We start from the raw sequence: 23,933 nt of genomic DNA on the forward strand, positions 1-23,933 counted from the left end.
TTAGGGGGAAGATCAAGATGTCTGTTTTGGACATGTCATGTTTGAGATGCCCATTTGACATCTTAGAGGTGATGCGTAATAATTACCTGTCACTATGTTGTGAAATCCTTAAAGGCATTTTATTCATCTTTGTCTCTCCAGAACTACATTTTGGCCGCTCCACACCCCCAGCTCAATTCTTGTAAAGTCATTGTGATGCAACTTTTGCATGATTTCTGCCAAGGTTCCACCTAGTAGGTGCTTTAAAAGTCTTCGCGGCAAAATAATGAATAAGCCCAAAGCTGTTGTGCTGGCACTTCCTCCTACCTATCTTCCTATCTTTTGCCCCTGTTCCTTCTCAGATCCAATAATACACTTTATAAATTAGCATTTCATCCAAGCTGGGCTGGGTCAAGCTGATAGGAAAAACTAAGGAATTTGCAAGAAAAGGACCAATGCTGAGAGGCTTTTTAGATAATACCAGCAAATCCCACGCAGCCCAACACCTGACATCTAGTTTCAGTGACCACAATTTGGTCAAGTTCTAAGGCTGACCAAAAGCTTAGAAGCTTTGGTCAAGTTCTAAGACTGACTACCACAAGTTCTATCACCCAACATAGCCAAAAATAAAATAAATAAATTTATTTTAAAAATAGTACAGAAATAGTATTCCATTGTTTATCCAGTTACCTGTTGACAGACACGTGGGTTGTTTCCAGTTGTTCTCACTTGTTCAAACTTATCAAGAAGTAAATGCCAGAGCTTCCCTGGTGGCGCAGTGGTTGAGAGTCCGCCTGCCGATGCAGGGGACACGGGTTCGTGCCCCGCTCCGGGAAGATCCCACATGCCGCAGAGCGGCTGGGCCCGTGGGCCGTGGCCGCTGAGTCTGCACGTCCGGATCCTGTGCTCCGCAACGGGAGAGGATGCAACGGTGAGAGGCCCGCGTACCACAAAAGGAGCACAGCCCTGCCGACACCTTGATTTTGGACTTCTAGTCTCCAGAACTGAGAGAGAATAAATATTTGTTGTTTTAAGCCACCCAGCTGGTGGTACTTTGTTTCAGCAGCCCTAGGAGACTAATACAAATGGCTTCAAATGTTTTAAATGTATTTGTTCGTTACTGCAATCAGCAGATGTTAAAGGAGCACTCTTTATGTGCCAGGCACTTGGCTAGGTATATCAAAGGTAAATAAGAAATGCTTCCTGCCTCCATTCCTAGAATGTGTCCATCAGGAAGGACAGCTATGTAAATACATGATTGCAGTACTTGATTAGGATTGTGTATGAAGTTCAGTGGTGGCACAGTGGAGCTGAGAGAACCACGGACGGTTTTACAAGAGACCTTTATGCTTGGTTTGAAAGAAAGAGCTGAAATCAACCTCTGTGGGAATTCTGCTTGATTCTGCCACCACTAGTGCTATCACCCCTAACTAGTTCAAGGTATGTAGCAACCTGTTACTAGAATTCTCTCACCACAGATCAGTCAAAGTAATTTTTATGTTTATTTTCTTATTTTGGCTGCGCCGCACAGCTTGCGGGATCTCAGTTCCCTGACCAGGGATTGAACCTGGGCCTCTGCAGTGAAAGCACTGAATCCTAACCACTAGACGATCAGGGACCTCCCTGGAGTAATTTTTAAGACGCAGCCAGATCATGCTACTCTGCTGAAAACATCGATGGGTTCTTATCACAATGAAAATAAAATCCAAACTTCTTTTCATCATACAGCCCCATAAAATCTGATCCCTCCTAACTTCAGTCTCATCTCCTTGTACAGTGGTCTTCTTGCTGTCTGTGAACACTGTCAGGTTTGTTCCCATCTTTGACTTTGCATTCGCTCTGCCCTCAGACCCAAGACCTTCCGTGGCTCCTCTTCCTTCAAGTCTCAGCTCACCTTTTGCAGGGAGCCTTCCCTGACCACCCTATTTAAAAAGCACCCCTCCCCCATCTATCTTATTACCTTTTTTTATTTATGGCACATACCACTAATTGGATTTGTCTGTTTCTGCCTGGCTTCCACCCCCACCTTGCCCTCCATCCCTGACACCATAGAATGTGTGGTCAGGAATCAGGGATCTTGTTTATACTGTTTGCTGCTTATACTGTTCACTGCTGTGTCCCTAGTGTACAGCACATAGGAAGTGTTCAGTACAGAAGAATGAAGAAAAACTTACTCTTTTAGTCTCATGCTTATCATGTCAGATCATATGATCATATGTCCCCATGACTCTCTTTGGAATGATTCCCAAACTGTATTCTTATAACTTCATTTTATAGTCCCAGCCTATTCCCTCCCTGCAAAATTGCACCTTCATCTTTATACCCTTTCTGAGCTGCCCTCTGTGGTATTGGAGCTATCTTAATCTCTAAAATTGTGTAGTCTTATTTAAGAATGCACTGAGATTTAGAAAAGTTGCCCAAAGTAACACAGCCATAAATGGTGTTTCTAGGATTTGAACTTAGATCTCTCTCTGACTAGAGGGCCTTTCTGGTTGTGCTCCTATGGGGGGTTTTTGGTGAGTGGGAGGTAAAAATCCAGAATTAAAATAGGAGCCCTGTCCATTTGGACTAGAAATAGCAAACACTTATTATTTGTTTCTATAAAAAGAGCTGGGTGATATTTTTTTAAAGGAATTCTAAAAAATAACTTCAGTTTTTTTTGGACTAAAGTTAATTTGCTTGTTATAAAGAAGAAAGTAAACATCTACCACCCAGAGACAACTGCTGTTAACATATAGAACATTTTTATCCAGTATTTCTCTGTGCAGAAAGAAAATAATGTCATGTCATTTTCCTACACAAATCTTTCTCTGAATTTTGAAATAATTTCCTAATGTAATTATTAGATCAAAGCATATTGCCAAATTTTATTCCAGAAAGGTGACCCCAATTTACATTTCCATGAGCAGCATGTGAGTGCCTTTTCATACCATGCCAATATTTTTGGTTTCCACTTCTTGGATTTTTCTTGATATTAAACTTGGAATATATGTTTATTAGTCACCTACTAACTATCTTCTATGACTTGTCTATATCCATTGCCTATTTTTCTTTTGGCAACTTAGTATATTTAAATCAGTTTTTGAATTTTTATATTGATAATGAAAATTTTGTCATATTTGTGGCAAACTTCCCCTTTTTTGACTTATTTTTATTTAAATTTATTTATTTAATTTATTTATTTTTGGCTGCGTTGGGTCTTCCTTGCTGTGCGCAGGCTTTTTCTAGTTGTGGTGTGCAGGGGCTACTCTTCGTTGCAGTGCGCGGGCTTCTCACTGCGGTGGCTTCTCTTGTTGCGGAGCACGGGCTCTACGCGCGTGGGCTTCACTAGTTGTGGCACGTAGGCTCAGTATTTGTGGCTCATGGACTTGAGAGCGCAGGCTCAGTAGTTGTGGTGCACGGGCTTAGCTGCTTCGCGGCTGTGGGATTTTCCTGGACCAGGGCTCAAACCTGTTGTCCCCTGCATTGGCAAGTGGATTCCTAACCACTGTGCCACCAGGGAGGTCTCTTGACTTATTCTTAATAAAATGGTGTTCTACCTGTACTGCTAAGCCGTTATCCTAGTAAGTCTTATCTCTTTAATGATGTAGTCATCAGAGTGAATTTTTGTTAATAAAAGTTTTCAGCATTTTTAATTCTTCCACACAAACTTTTTGTCTTCAGCATACTAATTTGATAAAAATCTTTCTCATTTTAATAAGTTGTATGGACTAATTGTCAATAACAAATGATAGCTGATTATCTCTTTGTATTTTAAATATATTGTAAAAGGAATGACATAAGTACTTTTCCAGAATAGAACCAAAAATGTGAAATTGGAGGAAAAATTTTATGCTTGGAAAATATATTGAAAATGAATGACTTGAGAACTTCTGAGTGTACTTTCTAAGCACTCTCACCATTAAAGCATTTGGCATGCAACCTATCCCCCTCCTGCAAACATCTTTAATTTTGTGATAATAACTCAAATTTTGAAGTAAGAAAAATGGAAAATAGGACCCATTTTACATGGCTTTTCTAAAATCTCTAAAATTTTAGAGAGAATTTATGTCTTACAAACATTTAAGAGGATTTTTAATGGCTTATAATATTAACATAAAAGAGGACAATTTGAAGATAAAAGCAAAAACATAGGTTACCTGAAATGTGTAGAACCAACATTTTCATTTTTCTTTCATCACAGTGAAAATACTCCAAATTCATTTTCAGAGAAAAACTTTCCAGAATTATTTGTGGTTGGCCTCAGTTCATTTCCATTTGAGGTGTAGTTTTAATAACTTTTTCAAGGCTTTCCACTTTTATTTCCCCATCAGTGGTGTTTTTTAATTTCCTTTTCATCATTTTTTTGCTTGTTTTGTTAGGCTCCCTTAGAGCAGGATTCAAGTGGGCTGTGCAAGAAAAGCCATTGGAGATGTAAAAATAAAATTTTAGAATGTTTATTTTTAACCTTATTGTTTCAGATCCTAATTTTATTTATGTTACATGGAGTACATAAAATTATATGTATCTAATTCATAAATAAATGCATTACAAGTTTGGAGAAAAAAACAAAACAAAAACATGGTAGTTTTTCCAGCTGGGCTCTGTGGAAGGGAACTGGCATATACTGTGTGTCTGTAGGGTGTCAGGTACTGGGCAAGATGCTTCACATCCATCCACTCATAAATGCATGATGGGAGGCAAAGTGAGCCTATTTCTGGCAATCTCCATCTTAGCTCTGGCCAAGATATTGCTAGTCACTGAAGTGCTCAATGTTAAAGTCATGACCCCTGGAGCATCTATGGGCCAGGTCTTAACCTCTATTTGCAGTGCCACGTGGAGTTCTCTTCATTAATGGCTATGAGAAGAGGAAAAGATTAATAATGTTTTAGTTAGTTAGTAAATTAATAAATAAGGCAAATAATATTAATCCTGTCTTCCAAAGGAATCAGTTAGCCTAATTCTGTCTCAGGTCAGATTAATTTATAATCTCCTAGCCTCTTACATACAGTATGGCTTGGTCAGAAGAGGATCCAAACATACATCAAAGGGCTGATTTGACATCTCACTTGGATGTCCATTAGCATTTCAAACTTAACATGTTACAAACAGAACTCTGGATTCTCCCTTTCTTGCCCCAAGCCTTCTGTTCTCCTGCTTTTCCTTATGTAAATCAATGGTATTACCAACCACCCATTTTTTCCTCAAGCCAAAACCAAGGAGACATCTTTTTTTTTTTTAATTAATTGATTAATTTTTGGCTACGTTGGGTCTTCGTTGTTGCACGCAGGCTTTCTCTAGCTGCGGCCAGCAGGGGCTACTCTTCGTCTCAGTGTGTGGGCTTCTCACAACGTTGTGGTCGTGGGCGGTGACTTCTTTTATTGCCGAGCACGGGCTCTAGGCAAGTGGGCTTCAGTAGTTGTGGCACACAGGCTCAGTAGTTTTGGCACATGGGCTTAGGTGCTCTGCTGCATGTGGGATCTTCCCGAACCAGGGATCGAACCCGTGCCCCCTGCATTGGCAGGCAGATTCTTATCCACTGCACCACCAGGGAAGTCCCCAAGGAGACATCCTTAATTCCTCTCTTCTTCACCTCTCACATCTAGTCCACTCATGACTCTCCTACCAAAACATATCCCGGAGCTCCCTATTCATGATCGTTGTCACGCTAGCCTTCCTCACTTACCCTCCTGCTGCCCTGTAACTGATTATCCCTGAAGCCAGAGCTTTTAGAGCCACGGACCAACTCGTGTCACTCACTTGCTCTCAATCTGCCATGGTTTCCCACCTCACTTAGATTTAAATCCTAACTGTTTACCCTAACATGCAAGGCCCACATGGGGCCAACAGGGATCTGCCTTCTTCTCTGGCCTCATCTCCTACCACCCTTCTCCTTTAGCCTCATGCCGTCCATCCTATCTCCCTAGCATGTCAAGCTTGCTACTAGCTCACAACCTTTGCACCTGCTGGTTTTCTGAGGGTGACAGCAGGGGTGGGGAAGGAGAAGCCTGGAACGTCTTTGTACAGATAGTAATAATAATAGCATGCACACATATTTATGTGTGCTTACTGTATGGCAGGAACCCTGCCAAGGACTTAAACTCATTGAATCCTCACAACAGCCCTATAGGATGGACACTGGTATTTCTGCCATTTGGACATGAGGAAACCAAGGCACACAGAGTTAAAAGTGTTTGCTCCAGGTCACATAGTGTCTTGGGTCAGGGTCCCCAGAAAGCAGGCTCTCAGGCAGAGATCTGCAGTTCGGAGATGTTTTGGAGACCGTCCCTGTGCTCCTGGTAATAACACCTACCAGGAGGTGAAAGAAACAGGATTGGGTGGAGGGAGAAGTTGAACTGTGACACAGCTGCAGCAGAGGTCTCAGTGTGTCCTTCAGGGCACTCTAGAACTGAGATGATCCCTCAGAGTTGTCCCGCACTGGAGGCCACACCTTTATACACCTGCACAGACAGATCCATGGAGGGCAGACTGTCCCTAGGGAAGGGGTATGCATATCTTTATACATGGTAGCTTTCTTTACCAAGGGCAATAACTGGAGAAGGACTTAGCTGCGAACTACCAGCATCCAGCTTTCCTGGCGGCAGAAGAATGAGAGCCCCAGCCCTGGACGGGGAATTTGAGCAGTGCGTCATAGTATCCAGGATACATCATGCATTTGTTTCTAGTTTGTGGAGAAAATTACCCTAATACTTAGAGGATTAAAAAAACAAACATTTATTAGGACCTCCCTGGTGGCGCAGTGGTTAAGAACCTGCCTGCCAATGCAGGGGACACGGGTTTGAGCCCTGGTCCCGGAGGATCCCACATGTCGTGGAGCAACAAAGATGCAGGGGACGGGTTTGAGCCCTGGTCCCGGAGGATCCCACATGTCGTGGAGCAACAAAGCCCACGCGCCACAACTACTGAGACTGAGCTCTGAGAAGCCCACGCACCACAATGAAGAGTAGCCCCTGCTCTCTACAACTAGAGAAAGCCCACACGCAGCAATGAAGACCCAACGCAGCCAATAAATAAATCAATAAATAATAAAAAGATAAAAATACTTGGAGTTTTTTTTTTTTTTAAACCCAAACATTTATTATCTCATAGTTTCTACGGGTCAAGAATCTGGGGATGGCTCGGCTGGGTGCCTGTAGCTCAAGGCTGTTAAAGAAAAAATTATTCTGACACTTGTTAAAATGGTAAGGAAGACTTTATCCAGGACAATTGCGATAGGTGTCAATGCTATCGCAATAGGTGAGAGAGATTGGGCTCAACCCCAAATACGACAAAGACAGCTGGAAATTTGTAGCCAACAAGTGGAATGAAGGGGTCAGTGGATGCAAAATTACTTAAGAGGAAACATCAAGGGTAGGGGGATTTTTGCTAAAGTGACTTAGCAGGATTCTTGCTACAACTGGGCTATGCAGGCCCAGCAAGGATGGGGGCCAAGGTCAAGGCCTACACAAGAAGGGTCAGAGAGCCTGACTAGAGTTTGGTTAAGTGGAGAGTATTTGTCAAGGTCTCTCCTGAAGTTACAGTCAAGCTATTGGCCAAGGCTGTGGTCTTCTCTGGAGGCTTGAGTTGGGAAGGGGGGAGATGGTGGAACATATTCAAATGATATTTAAGTGGTAAAATGGTAGGAATTGTGGGAGAGGATTCTGGGAAGATACAGTGGAGTAGGAAGCCCCAGGAATCTGGCTCCCCACCTAGACAACATTTGCCCTGGCAGAATAGTCTGATGTAATTTTTTTTGGAACTCTGGAGTCTGTTGAACGCTTACAACTTCCAGGGGAAAACTTGGAACGTAAATTGTGGGGTATGCATGAGTGAAATATGGTACATACATACAATGGGATAGTATTCAGTCTTAAAAAGGAAGGAAATTCTGGGCTTCCCTGGTGGTGCAATGGTTAAAAATCCGCCTGCCAATGCAGGGGACACGGGTTCGAGCCCTGGTCCAGGAAGATCCCACGTGCTGTGGAGCAACTAAGCCCATGCACCACAACTACTGAACTTGTGCTCTAGAGTCCGTGAGCCACAACTACTGAGCCTGTGTGCCACAACTACGGAAGCCCACACGCCAGAGCCTGTGTTCTGCAACAAGAGAAGTCACTGCAATGAGAAGCCTGCGCACTGCAACGAGGAGTAGCCGCAACTAGAGAAAGCCCGCGCGCAACAGCGAAGACCCAATGCAGCCAAAAATAAATAAATAAGATAAATTTTTTAAAAAAGGAAGGAAATTCTGATACATGTTACTACATGGATGAACCTTGAAGACATTATAAGTGAAATAAGCCGATCACAAAAAGGCAAATACGTATTATTACACTTATATGAGGTACTTAGAGAAGTCTAATTCTTAGAGACAGAAGTATAATGGTGGTTTCCAGGGGCTGGGGAGAGGCGGGAATGGGGAGTTATTGTTTAATAGGTATAGAGTTTCAGTTTCACAAGATGAAGAGTTATGGTTATGAATGGTGGTGACGGTTCCACAACAATGTGAATATATATACCACTGAACTGTGCACTTAAAAATGGTTAAGATGGGGCTTCCCTGGTGTCGCAGTCGTTGAGAGTCCGCCTGCCGATGCAGGGGACACGGGTTCGTGCCCCGGTCCGGGAGGATCCCACATGCCACGGAGCAGCTGGTCCCGTGAGGCATGGCCGCTGAGCCTGCGCGTCCAGAGCCTGTGCTCCGCAACGGGAGAGGCCGCAACAGTGAGAGGCCCGCGAATCGCAAAAAAAAAAAAAAAGAAAAAAAAAAAATGGTTAAGATGGTAAACTTTGTTATGTGTATTTTTCCACAATGAAAAAGGAAGACTTCAATTAAAAAATCAGTTGAATATAAATATTATAAATATTTCTGGGAAAAAATGGTAGGGGTTGCAGCATCTCCATTTTCATATTATTTAGTGATATTTTCATCTGATTTTTTTAAGGTGCTTTTATTATTTTTAATTTTTAAAATTTATTTATTTATTTGGCTGTGCCAGGTCTTAGTTGCAGCATGTGGGATCTTTTAGTTGTGGCATGTGGAATCTTTAGTTGCAGCATGTGAACTCTTACTTGCGGCATGTGGGATCTAGTTCCCTGACCAGGGATCAAACCCGGGCGTCCTGCATTGGGAGCGCGGAGTCTTAGCTACTGGACCAGCAGGGAAGTCCCTGTTTCATTTGATTTTGAGACGAAAATTAGAAAAGAGCAAAGAGCTTGTTTGCTGGACATTAGGAAACCCATAGCACAGATAGGAAAAAGCCGCAAGTGCTGGTTTGCTCCCCATTGTATGTGTGAGAGTTTTCTCCTTCTCATATCTTACCATTAGACTTGAGATAAATTAGTCTTTCCTTGAAAACAAGTTTACACAAACCAATCACCTCTGTTGACAAATTTGCGTAAAAGCAAGCAGTGAGAGCTAGTGAACCTCAGAGAAGGCTTCGCTCAGTTGAACTTCAGCTCCGAATTACACTTCCACTGACTAAAAAACACTTCTAAATGGCCCTTGGGAAGTAATTTGCCCAGATAGAAATACAAAGGCAAGAGAATCATCGAAGAGAAGGGCATTTTGTTTGGTGTTTAAGGGCTGAAACAGAGGAAACAGTAATGAAATGTGTGGTAACTTTCGTGATTTAAAAACAACCAGAGCACAAGGGCCCAACTGCTCATCAGTGAATCTTTGGGGCCCCAAGAGTAGGGTAACTCTGCCCCAATTTGGCTCTAGCTTCGAGAAGCAGAGGCTGGTGCACTAGGATGCAGCAGGCTCCTTAGGTGTTCGGGGCTTGCATTAAGGAAGTATTAGGGAAGTCATGGCACCTGCAGTTTGGGTCTTCATGCCCATGTTAAGTTTCTTCTGCTGAGATATGAGTACCAGGGGATTACTGCCTGAAAGTACCCTTGGGGAGTCCCACAGTGACTCCAGAGAAGGGCCACAGGAAGCCAGAAAAGACCAGGATCAAATCCTAGCTCTACCTATCAACTGCACTGTGACTCTGGAGAGATATTTGACTTCCTTATAGCCCTGAGAGTTTGTTTCAGTAGGTCTGAGACAGGATCTAGGAATCTCTATTTTTAACCAGCCCAGCTGATATATATATATATATATATATATATATTCTGATACTAGAATCCTGGTTTGGGGTTGTTTCCTAGAATTGGTAGTACCTAGAGTCAAGCATGAACCCTGGAGCCAGACTGCCTGGGTTAATTTCAGCTCCACCAATTTAGGAGTTGTATACTCTTGGGCAAGTTACTTCACCTCACTGTCTCAATTTCCCTATCCATAAAATGGTGATAAAGGTCGTACCTATCACATGGGGTTATTGTGAGGCGATCTCAAGTACGTTAATTGCGTAAAGCATTTAAAATGAAGCCACTTACACAGCAAACACTGTGTTATTCTAGAGCTACAAACCTTTATCTACAACTCCCAAATTAAAAGAATACTAAAAATCAAAAAGTCTTCCCCTAAAGTTTGGCACAAATTAACTTGGCAGCAAAACCTGATCTAACTGACGGGAAGCTATTGTTAGTCTGTATTTATCCCTTATTCTGTATTAATAAACTTAATAAACATCAACATGTTTGATTATGGAATGCTGCTCCACAGCCCCAGAATAGATGTAACATCATAAATTGTATATTTGTGTATTTCCTAAAAATCTGAAATATTCTCAATTTCAAAACACAGGAGTTTCAGAGAAGGGAGTGTGAACCTATATTTTATTATCCTTTGTTGGCCAGAGACCCTGTGTGACAACCATTGTGAGAAAAGTCGCCATCTGGTGGTTGCAGTGGAGAACAAACAAAAACAGAATAAAACAAATAAACAAAATGCCATAAAAAGTTCCAATAGTGTAGAGCTTCCAATACTGTATATATACAAAAAATTGATTGTAACTTAAAATTGATTTTACTAAATCTAAATTGATTACAGACTCTAAATTGGAATCATAAATTTTAAAATATTTTAAAATTGCTTTATCCGTTTGCTGAGGTTTCCTAATCCCAGAGTGACTCCTACTCCTAGCCAGGATGCAGATGGATTTAGCATGTGCTACTTAGACTAGAATACTCTTTGATATTTTTTACTTTCCAATGCTTTCATTCTCACTTTCTGCTCCGAGACTTTCTCTTCTTACCCAATAGAATGCAAATCAAATGCCTTTGGATACCTTTCCCTTTATACCTAACACAACCTTTATGCCTGGGGTCAGCAAACTTTTTCTGTTAAGGGCCAGTTTGGACTTTGTGGGCCATTTGGTTGCACCTACTCAACTCTGCCATTGTGGAATGAAAGCAGTCATAGACATTACATAAATGAATCAGGGTGGCTTGTGTACAAAACTTCATTTATTGGCACTGAAATATAAACTTCATGTAATTTTCACAAGTCACAAATATTAGTCATGATTTTTAAAAACCATTTTAAAATGTAAAAACTATTCTTAGCTTGTGAGATGTGCAAACACAGGCAGTGGGCCAGATTTGGCTCATGGTGTAACAGGGAAGAGCCAATTCTGACTCCATGTTGGATCTGTTTCTTTTACTTTAAGCTTTGCTTTTTGTTGCTTTTGAGATTGTAATCAAATTATAGTCTATAGCTGTAAGCATACATAATGGCCTGCCACAGGGAACCCTGCCCCTCTGCCTGTTAAACTAAAAGGCTTTTGTTCAGCTCAGACATTGACCCTGCCCACCTGTGAATGGCAGCAGAAAAGAAGAAATTAACACATCCCCTCCTATTTTTTGTTTTTTTTAAAGATTTATTATTTATTTATTTATGGCGGTGTCAGGTCTGAGTTGCGGCATGCAGACTCTTTGTTGCGGCACGTGGGCTTCTCTCTAGTTGTGGCACACAGGCTCCAGAGCGTGTGCGCTCTATAGTTTGTGGCACACAGGCTCTCTAGTTGAGGCACGTGAGCTCAGTAGTTGTGGCACACAGGCTTAGTTGCCCTGCAGCATGTGGGATCTTAGTTCCCTGAGCAGGGATCGAACCCAAGTCCCTTGCATTGTAAGGTGGATTCTTTACCACTGGACCACCAGGAAGTCCCCATCCCCTCCTATTTTGCAAGATAAATGGTCTTTTTACTTTACTTCCTCACCTCCTCCCACTGTTCTACAAAAGAAACTGGCATCGAGACCCCGATAAGATGGTTTTTGGGGGACCCTAGTCCGCCATCTTCTCGGTCTGCTGGATTTCCAAATAAAGTCTCTATTCCTTGCCTTAACACCTTGTCTCTCGATTTACTGGCCTATCACGTGGCGAGTAGAGTGAGCTTGGACTTGGTAACAATGGGAGGGCTATAGTTTGCTGATGCCTGCTCTAACTCAGGGTTTCACAACCAGTTAAGCAGTGATGTCAATTCTTATTGTACATTCTTTTAAAATTCAGACTTCTCTGGAATTTCCCACATTCAGAAGTTATTTGGCAGGTAAGATTCTGTTCAGGGAGCACTTTGGAGTGGAGCCACACCCCTTATCCCCACCTTCCTGTTGAACCATCCAGGTCTACGTATTACTTTCACTGAGCTTGTCAAATGAAATACTTTGTTTTGTGCAGGCGTGTAAAATATTGTTTTTCTGTTGCTTTCTTTTCCTTTGCTAACCCAGAAGGCTTAAGACCTTTATTATTACTATCTGGTCTAAGACGTTCCTAAATGGAGCAAACAGATTTTTAAAATTTTCTACATCGATAAAGTCAAAGTCTGATTTTATTATTTTTGGTTTTGGAACTATCATTAAAAAATTTTTTTTTTAAATCTTTGCAATAATTAAACTTACAAAAACTTTACAGTACATTACAGATAATCTTCTCCTGACCCATCTGAGAGTGGTTGACCTGATGACCCATCACCCCCTAAGACTTCATCAGGAAATTAACACTGATGTTACTACCACATAGTCCTCAGACTCATTTCACCAACTGTTCCAATAACGTTCTTGATAGCAAAATGATCCACTTCAGTTCGTTCAGTTAATGTATGTGTCTTCAGTTCTTTGGTTATTCTTTGACCTTGGTAGCCTTGGCACTTTTTTTTTTTCCGGCACGTGGGCCTCTCACCGTTGTGGCCCCTCCCGCCACGAAGCACAGGCTCCGGATGCACAGGCCCAGTGGCCACGGCTCACGGGCCCAGCCGCTCCGCAGCATGTGGGATCCTCCCGGACCGAGGCACGAACCCATATCCCCTGCATCGGCAGGCGGACTCTCAACCACTGCCCCACCAGGGAAGCCCCCTTGGCACTTTTGAAGATTATAGGCCTGTTATTTTGTAAAATAACAATTTTGAATTTGGATTTACCTTATACTTCCTCATGATTACATTCAGGTTTTACATCTTTGGCAGAAATGTCACAGAAGGGATGCTGTGTTCTTCTCAATGCATCCTATCAAGTGGTGGAAGACTGAGATTTCTCCCATTTTGTTCACTTAAGGTGAACTCTGCCAGGCTTCTCCATTTTAAAACTCTTTTTCCCATTGTACTTAAAAAATATTTTATGAAGAGGTACTTTGAAATTACTTACATATCCCATTCTCCATTAAACCATTCATTCATATCAGTATAGACTCATAGTTTTCTCTTTTATTCAGTGATTTATAAGCCATTATTTGGATGCTCAGATTGTTCCAGATTTGCCCAGTAAGTCCCTTAAGGCTGGTTTCTGTGTCCTTTTGACATGCAATTATTTTTTTTGAGTACTTCCTTGCTTTCTTGCTCATCTTGTACTTTTCCTGCCCAGCCATGGAATCAGCCATTTCTCCAAAGACTCCTGGCTACTTTAAGTGGAGAATGTAGTGCCTGAATCTGGATGCTAGGTGTATGCACTTCACTGGAGGAAGAGAGGAACTGCTGCTCCATGGCTCACTTAGTGGACAGTGCTCCCCTATATTCCTTTATGTTGAAATTCATGAGTTCACACCAAAACCCAATACCCCCTATATTCAAACCCAATACCAGAGTTTATTCTAGTCTTTTCCCTTTCTGATGTGTGACATCTCCTCTAAAAATGAGAAAGCTGGCTTCCGTTATCCTTAATATTTCTGCTTATTTAATCAAGTTCCCTGTTCCTACCCAATCCACCATTGCCATCCCTCCCCTGCGTGGATGCCCTCCCCATCCCAAGTGTAGGATGACTTCCAGCACTAGGCCACACCCCCAGCTCCTACCCACACACACCAGGCTGGGAACCCATGTGGATGCCTGCCCCATCTAATGGTGGAATTGTGGGTAAAGGAAAAAGGGGAAGGGGGAGGGGAAGGCTGAGTCTTGTTGAGGTTTTATGTAAATTCCACAAAGGAAGAGATCTTGGTTTTCACTGATGTATCCTAAATACCTAAAACAGAGCCTAGCACGTGGTAGGCAATAAAAAACACCTTGAAAAATTTATAAAACTATAGGGTCAACAGTTCATTTAGATTCTTTATATTCAAATACTTAACTTCAAGATATTTCCCCATCATAATAGATTAACTTTTTATAACTATAAAGTTATCAGATTCAGGAAAGTTAAAAAAAAAGGTTAAATCTCTGATTAGGCAATGTGAAGTTTGTCTTAAATTTGGATTTATGTGCATGGATAAAACCTCACAGAATTGCACTGAAAACATCAACATTGTTTGGGACCAATTTAACAAAATAGAAAAGGTATTACTTCTGAACAATATTAACAGGTACATTGTTAAATCAGAACACACGGAGACAACTTCAGAGATGGATACAGGTATGGGGGGGCTGAAGCTTACATAACTTTGGAGGCATTTTTTAAGGAAAAGAATTAGGTACAGGGTCTTATAAGGGGACTGTGTAAGTGAGGAGCCCTGAATTTTAGGTAGCAAGTCTGCTCCTGGAAGGAAGTCAGAGTGAAAGTGTCCAGGCCCAATGCTCAGCACAGAGCAGGCATACAAAAGTTTAAGATATTTACTGAGGAACTCTGCATCCAGCCTGTTCTTCTACGTATTAGGTCCTAAACAAATCTCTCTTAGATACTGCTAACAAGCTGACCCCTGACTTGTCCCTTCTTAGAAAACAGGTTTTAATGAAAGTTTTGCTGTTCAACCAGGAATGACACAGGATTCCAATAAGGTCTTATCATTTTAATTGACTTTAATGATTATTGCTCATCTGCAAGGATTAATATTGCATTCATTAAAAATCATTCAATACAAAATAAACTTGTTCCTCCCAAGTTGCTCTCTACACGCTCCCTCTGATGCCAGACATTTTCCCAGTGTCCTTTGTTACATGGCTTGACAGAGACGGAGCCCTTATCTAGTATTCCTATGGACACAGTAATAGATATGGGAGCAGGGGGCAGGCCAGAGGGCAGCAGGACCTGGGCCCCTTCCCTCCAGCAGAACTCACACGATGGATACCACTGTTGGCCAGGTTACCTCCCCTAAAGGATGTGCTGTTCTGATTGGCTGGTTAAACGCCTTGGGAAAAAGGGCTTGAACCATTAGCATCTACAGAGAAGAAAGCATGGTCACACTGGCAAGGAGTGGGAATGGGCTGGTTACGGAGAAACAGGAGAGGGAAAAACGTTTTGGCAAGATCACTGACCCCTGCTAGGAAGTCACAGAGTGAAAGCTTTCCTTCTTATATTTCTACTTTTAATGTCTGTCTTCTCTGATCAATGGCAATAGGGAAATGAAAATTTCTAGTATCTAGCACTACTGCCTGACCCAACTTTGAAGGATCACCAGCTAGAACAAGTTGAGAATTTAGAATCCTGGATAATTATACACTTAAAGCTCATGAGCATAATGCTCACCTGACCATGCAGAAATGCTGGTAAGCGGGGTGCATGGCATGGGAATACATCCCTCTTATCTCTGAGGATTCTTTCAGAGTGTGAGCCAGGACACACTGATTATTTTCTCTATGCACAAACTGCCCTTTGAGGTCTCAGTTCATAAACTTTCTGTGACATGCGTCAATCAAAAGTGGTACTGCTTCTGTAAAACTAAAGTTACATGGGTCCTAAAGTCCCAGACAAGTTATACAGAGCTAGTTTCCCTCAGCCTGACCCAATTTATCATTCCTCCTCCCATCCACATCTACCTCCCTTTAAGTATTTTAAATTGCAGAAGCACAGCTGATTAGAAACTTGCTCTTAAAGGATAAATCCTAAAGACAGAGCTCAGTGCTGTATACTGAGTAATGGCTCAAATTTGCTTTCAGCACAAGCTGATGGGGCAGAGCTGATAAAATTTACTGTTATGGCCCCAGTTCACTGATGCTATAAACTATGGGCTAGAAACTGAGGGATTATCAGAGTTTGAGATCTGCATTTCTCCAGACTCAACTCTGCACTTTTAGCTCCAAAAGTTCAAAAGATAAACTGGTAACAACCACTCAAGCAGCTCCTCAGTATTAAGACTAAACATTTTTCTTACTTACAAAAAAACAAAAAACGAACAAAACAAAAACAAACAGAAAAACCCAGAAATAAATGCTAGGGGACAAAATTCAACTTTATAATAGAGTACAGTCTGGATAAAAACCTGGAAAATGAGAGGGTCTGGTGGGAGTGGAGGAAGGGCTGTACTAAATCCAAGTGGGCCTACCAGATCTTAACAAGCGACACTCACTAGTACACATCTCTGAACCAAACATACCACCTTTACACAGGAAACAGGGCTTGGAACATCTAGGGGAAATTAACATGCACCACCTATATATAACCTACCTGCCTGGTAGGTACCATCCCTGCTCCTCTGAAGAAGTGAAAGAGCACTGATTTCAGCAGCTAAGAAATGGGCTCTTTTAAGGCAATTTAGACATTGCAGATTGTTCCACATAGAAGGTACCTTAGCATTTCCTGTTAATAAGGTACCCAATTAAGACTATAAAGTCCCCAGAAATGGTAAAGAAAGAATCACCTTTCTGGGCTGGGAGAGTAAAATCCTTCTTTAGTGACTAGGGTGAGAAACCTTGAATCTCAGTTTCATCTAAAGAGCCATGAAGCAAGTTCCTGTGTGGTCTGCAGAACTTGGATAATGAGATGAAAAAACAAGAAAGAAATTATAGGAAAAAAAAATCAAGAGGAAAGGATTAAGAAGAAAATAAAAGTTTTCTTAAAAAATATTTCTTTTAGAGTTGTGTGGTTCACGTGGACTGGTCCTTGGTAATACGGTCCATTAGTATCTGTAAAGAAAGAGATTGACTGTTTTAGTATTTGTGCCTTCCACATGAACGTTCCAAGGAAAGAATCCAAAACAGAGAACACTCTCCAGGGTCCTTCCCCTGCCCAGGCCAGGGATGCCTGCAGTAATTCCCCAGGGATTGCTCCTCCCTGCACTTCCAAAGGATTTCCAGCAATGCCACCTCTAGCTGTATCTCCTGCTCCCTAATACTATACATCAGTGGTTTTCAACCCTGACAATACATTAGAATAATCTGAAGAAGTTTTACAAATTAAGCCGGGGCCCCATTCTAGACTACCTCTGTTAGAATCTCTGGGGGTGAGGCTCAAGCTCCAAAATCTTAGAAAATGCTGACTTCTTTACATCTACTACTAGATATACAATTTCCCTGTTTACCTTGTTAGTGTGGGGCAGAGTTCTTGTACTCTTCAAAATTAGTTATAACACTATTTAAGAAAGCTGGCTAGCCTGCATGGCTTAATACTGGGGAGAAGAGCTTTCCATTTACTTTCTCCCAAGTTACCTGTAATAATTGGGTTTGAATGGCCCATTTTTGTTGAGTCCCAGATATTTTGCTTGGTCATCTGTCAGCTCTGTCAGGTGGGCATCAAATGATGGCAGGTGCAAGCTGGCAACGTACTCATCTAGGAAGAACAAAGCGGCAGGGGGGCAGACTCCATTTCAAATATGCCTCTCAGGGCATAACTTCCCCCTATTTTCATCTGAAGCTTCTTTGAGAGAGAGGACAAGGCTTGGAATAACTTGGAAAGAATCTAACTCGGAATATTTGCTTAATTTAAAAAAACCCCTCAAAGTTGCCTTTAAGGTATTTCTCTCAGTACGTCCAGAGTGCATTTAGAAAGCCATTTGCCAGCGGGACAAAATGGGCCGGCTTGTTCCTCCCCATTCTTCTCTTTTGGGTTCACCTCAATGGCCAACATACCATGTACTATTCTCACTTTCCTGCAGCAACTTCCTTAGCTGGATCATAGTCAAATTATGAATCAAAGTGGACACCAGTAAGGTCAAAAGAGTTAAGTCATCAACATTTACTTACGATAAGATCCATAAAGGCCTCAATCTTAGGATCATGGATTTCTAAGGCAGCCGGCACAAATGTTATTAGTTTTCCATAGATAAGCTTCCTGGGCTTTTACCTTTATGAATATGAATTAAAAACCAAAAGCCAAAACCCAAAGGTAAGCTGAGGTAAGCTGTTGAAGGGGACAACAGCAGGAAGTTTTTTAGCTTTAAGAGGACAGGGGTTTGGGCTGACCAATGAGAGGGGAGGTTGGCACCATATTCAGAAAGGTAAAGAACTAAAGATGATGCATTATGTCACGTGAACACAACACAGTTGACCCCTGGAATGACAGAAGATTTTTTGTATATCTCATAGAAGATGGAAAATAAAAACTATATTTGTGGGCTTCCCTGGTGGCGCAGTGCTTGAGGGTCCGCCTGCCGATGCAGGAGACGCGGGTTCGTGCCCCGTTTCGGGAAGATCCCACATGCCGCGGAGCGGCTGGGCCCGTGAGCCATGGCCGCTGGGCCTGCGCGTCCGGAGCCTGTGCTCCGCAAATGGGAGGGGCCACAACAGTGAGAGGCCCGCATAACGCAAGGAAAAAAAAAAAACTATATTGGGGAGAAGAGCTTTCCATTTACTTTCTCCCAAGTTACCTGTAATAATTGGGTTTGAATGGCCCATTTTTGTTGAGTCCCAGATATTTTGCTTGGTCATCTGTCAGCTCTGTCAGGTGGGCATCAAATGATGGCAGGTGCAAGCTGGCAACGTACTCATCTAGGAAGAACAAAGCGGCAGGGGGGCAGACTCCATTTCAAATATGCCTCTCAGGGCATAACTTCCCCCTATTTTCATCTGAAGCTTCTTTGAGAGAGAGGACAAGGCTTGGAATAACTTGGAAAGAATCTAACTCGGAATATTTGCTTAATTTAAAAAAACCCCTCAAAGTTGCCTTTAAGGTATTTCTCTCAGTACGTCCAGAGTGCATTTAGAAAGCCATTTGCCAGCGGGACAAAATGGGCCGGCTTGTTCCTCCCCATTCTTCTCTTTTGGGTTCACCTCAATGGCCAACATACCATGTACTATTCTCACTTTCCTGCAGCAACTTCCTTAGCTGGATCATAGTCAAATTATGAATCAAAGTGGACACCAGTAAGGTCAAAAGAGTTAAGTCATCAACATTTACTTACGATAAGATCCATAAAGGCCTCAATCTTAGGATCATGGATTTCTAAGGCAGCCGGCACAAATGTTATTAGTTTTCCATAGATAAGCTTCCTGGGCTTTTACCTTTATGAATATGAATTAAAAACCAAAAGCCAAAACCCAAAGGTAAGCTGAGGTAAGCTGTTGAAGGGGACAACAGCAGGAAGTTTTTTAGCTTTAAGAGGACAGGGGTTTGGGCTGACCAATGAGAGGGGAGGTTGGCACCATATTCAGAAAGGTAAAGAACTAAAGATGATGCATTATGTCACGTGAACACAACACAGTTGACCCCTGGAATGACAGAAGATTTTTTGTATATCTCATAGAAGATGGAAAATAAAAACTATATTTGTGGGCTTCCCTGGTGGCGCAGTGCTTGAGGGTCCGCCTGCCGATGCAGGAGACGCGGGTTCGTGCCCCGTTTCGGGAAGATCCCACATGCCGCGGAGCGGCTGGGCCCGTGAGCCATGGCCGCTGGGCCTGCGCGTCCGGAGCCTGTGCTCCGCAAATGGGAGGGGCCACAACAGTGAGAGGCCCGCATAACGCAAGGAAAAAAAAAAAACTATATTTGTTTCTGTTTCTCTCATTTTGGTCCCAGGCTGTAATCAGTGGTAGTAAGTTTACTAAACTTCATAAAGTTACTCAGGATAAGAGCATCTACCCTAAACCATTGTGCTAAAGCACCTTTACTCATTAGCTGTAATTCTTACTAAAATTTTGCAATATATTTAGTATCATTCTCACTTTACTGATAAAGAAACTGAGGCTCATGGAGATTAGAACTTGTCCTGAGGTCCAAAAACCACTAAGTGCTAGAACAGGGATTAGAATCCTGACTCTAAATCTAATGCTTTTCATGATATTCATTTTACCAAACCATGCAGCAGTCTGGGGATCAATATAGGTTTCTACTGTTTTCACTCACCCATTTTCTTAGGAAGCAAGTATACATCTTGTTTGTATCGTCCCTCAGGTGCATTATAGAGTTCTATCAGTGCCAAAGCCTAAGAAGGGAAAAGAGGGTCAAAAAACACAAAAACACTTCTTAGGGACATTAAAAAACAAAAACAAAAGAACTAGATTTAACAGGGTCTTGGGGTAAATATTTAAGTGATCTACCACAGTGACAGCACACAGGACTTGGACTATAATAAACACCAGCACACATCATGGGAGGATTTACTGGTGCTTTTGTTTAGTTCCTAATAAAAGAAGAGACTAAATACAACTGAGCTGAAACACTATATTCTAAATTAAAAGAGCCAACCAAAGGGACACAAACACTGACTCTGCCTGACTAATGATTATTTTCTACACTTGAGAAAGCTGAAATCTTGACAACTTGTAACCTGAAGAAAACAGGCTGATAAGAACACAGGAGGGCACACTCTCATTGGAACTCTGATCTAGGCCCAGTTCCACTCATCTCAATGCAGGCTAAGCCAGCCTTTTGTCACATACCTGTGTTGTAGCTGTGATGGACAGAACAAAGGTGGGAACTGTGGAGCAGCTCAGATTGAGCAGACGACCCTGAGAAGTTGAAACAGAGCCCTGGTGAGTTGTGTTATCCCTCTGTCATGTCATGCAAGTCACACAAATATTGGAAAGCACTTTATACTCCTTCTAGACTCAGTTAGTAGAGGAAGAATTACAGTTCCAAATCAGGACTCTACGTTTTATCTTATTTTCTGCAAGTCCATCTGAGTCTGAAGAACTGAAGAATCAGCTGCGGTCAGGAAGTAGTACGTTACTTAGTAAAAAGTAGATATTTTTTGAGTTATTCTATTTGGAGACCAGACTATTTGAGAACTATACCTCTATCCAAAGACAGAATTCAGGGAAACATAGGCCGAATATGTGTACCCTGCCACCCCTCCCTGGATGGCTCTAACCATATTGCTTGTGCTGTAGTGCCCGAACCCTTCTGTGTGTGCACCTCTGCCAGAAGGACGACGCGTTTGCCATCTGGCCAGATGACATGATCCACCTGAGAACGTACTCGCTCCCACGTCAGCTCCGGAGTGCGGAGGCTGGTCTGAAAGGAAGAGAGCGCAGTTGACTGTCTCTAATGGAAGGAAGCAAAAAAAGGCCTAGCAACAAATCAATGAGAGAAGGCTTACCACATCAATTTCCGTGTTTGAGTGGCCCATATTGCAAACGATACAACTGTTTTTCATGCGATCCAAATGCTCCCGTGTCACTACATTCTTATTTCCTAAAAGTAAAGGAGAGTGGCTGAGGAAACAGATCCTGGCGGGGAAAGGTACTGACTAGCTTTCAGTTAGAACATGGGAGAGAGGTTTGCTGGCACTAAAGAGCATGTATACATTGTGAGGAAAGAAGTGTGCGTTGCCTAACAGCTCTTTAGGCTCAGTTATTTGGTTTTAAGATCAAGCAGGATAAAAAGCCATCAAGGAAAAAGGCTCTTTGTTCTGGAAAATATGTTAAGGTTCTGATAGCTTACTCTAGTTCTCAGACTTTTAAACAGAACACAGGTCTTACCTACTTTATATAAAAGTCAATTAGATCATTTTCAAGATTTAACCTCAGAGTTAATACTCCTCCATGTACACCAAAGCACTGACACTTACCTGTGCAAGTTATTACGACATCAACTTGCCGGATGACTTCATTTAGCTTTACCACCCTGAACCCATCCATGCTGGAAGAAAAGGAAGGAACACTATGAGTAAAAGCTAGGAGGCAGTGGGACAGAAGCTGGTCACAAAATGAGACAATTAAATGTCTTTCTAAAGTTAAATCCAGGGCTACCTCACTGGAATGGTAGTAATATGCTGTGCTAAACTATACACACTGGGCTCTTCAGACTCCCCAAGAAGCTCTATGAGTGCCCTATGATTACAATGCAGGGAATAAAGCAATCTTAGCCTTCTCCTTCTTTGAGAAATTTCTCCAAGGAATGGTTAATACAATAACCAAACTCTTAGAAACATAAAGTCCCTGGAGTGAACCTAATGGTATTACCGCTGTTCTTACCAGGCCTGCAGAGCACAGATGGGGTCAATTTCTGTGATATAGACAATTGCTCCGAGAGCCTTGAGAGCAGCACAGCAGCCCTTTCCCACCTGCAGAGCATAAGAAAGAAGTCGCACAGATATTTAGGCAGGTAGGCTCTCTGGGAGATGGGAATTAGCCTCCCGGAAACCATCAATCATCTAGCAAGTCCTTGCAAAGATGCTCCAATCCAAGCAGAGGAGAAACAGATCCTGATTATGTTGTGACCCTTAGAGGAGTGATTTAGCAGACATTTCAAGGGCTTTAGCAAGGGCTGGAGCTTGGGATAGTAAAAGAGATAAAGGAAATAAAAGTATCACCATCAAGGTAACAAGACCAAGGAAGATCAACTGTAACCTCTAGTTTCTTGTTCCAGGAAAGCCTGATAACTATCACTTGAGAAGCATCTCACTCAAGGACAGCCCAGCAGCTCAGAAACTTCTGTGGGTCATTGTTTATGACAATAAATAAAATCTCTTGTCATCTATTCTAGTTTAGAGATAATCAACTATATGCCACTTCAGATTTTACCCTTCACTCCACTAAGTCACCTGTGGGACCAAAATGCTACATATTTACTTGAATTAAGTCTCATAATGAAAAGGTTACTGTTATAACTGGGGGGAAATGATGGCAACATTCCATACCATAAGACAAAGTGGTGAAATCTGAAAACTCAATTCGTTCTATATGTCTCTATTCATAAATCTGAATAAAGGACTTCTGCTACTATTTTGAGACACTTTATCTAAAAGCATATTTTAAACCCTGCATCAGTGACTATACACTGACAGCACAAGTCTCCTTCACTCAAAATTTCTAACAAGTCTGTGAAAAGGCGGACACTGAGGCCCAGCTACTTACCTCACCATAGCCACACACCACCACTTGTTTCCCACCAAACATTACATCTGTGGTCCTCTTCAGGCTGTGGAAACAGACAAGCCTCAACTCAAACATTATTAGCTCAAATACAGCCCTCTGAAAATTTAAGTGTGGGCAATGCCCCATAAGAACTTCAGCTGGAAGTTGGCTGGGCTCAGTATGAGATAGAACACCTCTAACAAACTTTTAAAGCCACAGGAAGACCAGGGGGCAAAACTGGAGGGATATCAGACTAACATTATAACCCAACCCAAATTTACCCCCTATAAATTTGAATAATTATACGTTTCAACCTACCCATCTAAAATGGATTCTCGGCAGCAGTATAAGTTATCAAATTTCTGTTTGGTAACAGAATCGTTGACATTCATGGCTGGAACACAGAGTTTCCCAGCTTTGGAGAGCTGATAAAGCCTAAAGGGAGAAGAAAGCCACAAAAACAAAAACAAAGTTAGCTGGTAAAACACAGTAGCTGGCCAAGTCTGCCTAATTCTCTTGAAGCTCTGTGCTGCCCTCCCCAGTCTTATTTATTGCCCAAGAATATTAGTAAACAAGGTAATTCCTTGTTATCCCTCCTGACTTCTTTTCATTTTCTCTTTCCCAACTCCCCCCTGCCTTTTTTTGGAAGGAAAAAAACCTTTCAATTGAAGAAATTTACTTCTTTTTCATAAAAGGGGATACATTTCCTTAGACCAGCATTTT

General features: G+C 42.0%; 1 protein-coding gene and 1 non-coding gene across 5 annotated transcripts in view; both read right to left on the reverse strand.

Annotated features, from left to right (window-relative positions):
* Nucleotides 1-1,525: 1,525 nt before the first annotated feature.
* TRNAE-UUC (transfer RNA glutamic acid (anticodon UUC)) lies at nt 1,526-1,597 on the reverse strand. Its single transcript has one exon. It is a non-coding gene; the product is annotated as a tRNA-Glu (tRNA).
* A 13,437-nt stretch (nt 1,598-15,034) lies between these two features.
* AHCYL1 (adenosylhomocysteinase like 1) overlaps nt 15,035-23,933 on the reverse strand; it is a 42,144-nt gene continuing 33,245 nt past the window's right edge. For 2 of the 4 annotated variants that reach the window (XM_007449302.1, XM_007449303.1), the window contains exons 8-17: nt 23,529-23,645; nt 23,211-23,274; nt 22,329-22,417; nt 21,923-21,993; nt 21,452-21,546; nt 21,268-21,366; nt 20,793-20,861; nt 20,257-20,335; nt 18,782-18,902; nt 16,399-17,102 (exon numbers count right to left, since the gene is read on the reverse strand). In XM_007449302.1, coding sequence (XP_007449364.1) covers nt 17,096-17,102; nt 18,782-18,902; nt 20,257-20,335; nt 20,793-20,861; nt 21,268-21,366; nt 21,452-21,546; nt 21,923-21,993; nt 22,329-22,417; nt 23,211-23,274; nt 23,529-23,645 — 811 coding nt within the window. In that variant the 3' untranslated portion in view covers nt 16,399-17,095. Of the gene's footprint in view, nt 17,103-18,777; nt 18,903-20,256; nt 20,336-20,792; nt 20,862-21,267; nt 21,367-21,451; nt 21,547-21,922; nt 21,994-22,328; nt 22,418-23,210; nt 23,275-23,528; nt 23,646-23,933 lie in introns of those variants that run through there. The other 2 variants (XM_007449300.1, XM_007449301.1) reach the window with 2 other exon arrangements.

This window comes from Lipotes vexillifer, unplaced genomic scaffold, assembly GCF_000442215.2.
Source record: "Lipotes vexillifer unplaced genomic scaffold, Lipotes_vexillifer_v1.1 scaffold393, whole genome shotgun sequence".
NCBI classification, from domain to species: Eukaryota; Metazoa; Chordata; class Mammalia; order Artiodactyla; family Lipotidae; genus Lipotes; species Lipotes vexillifer.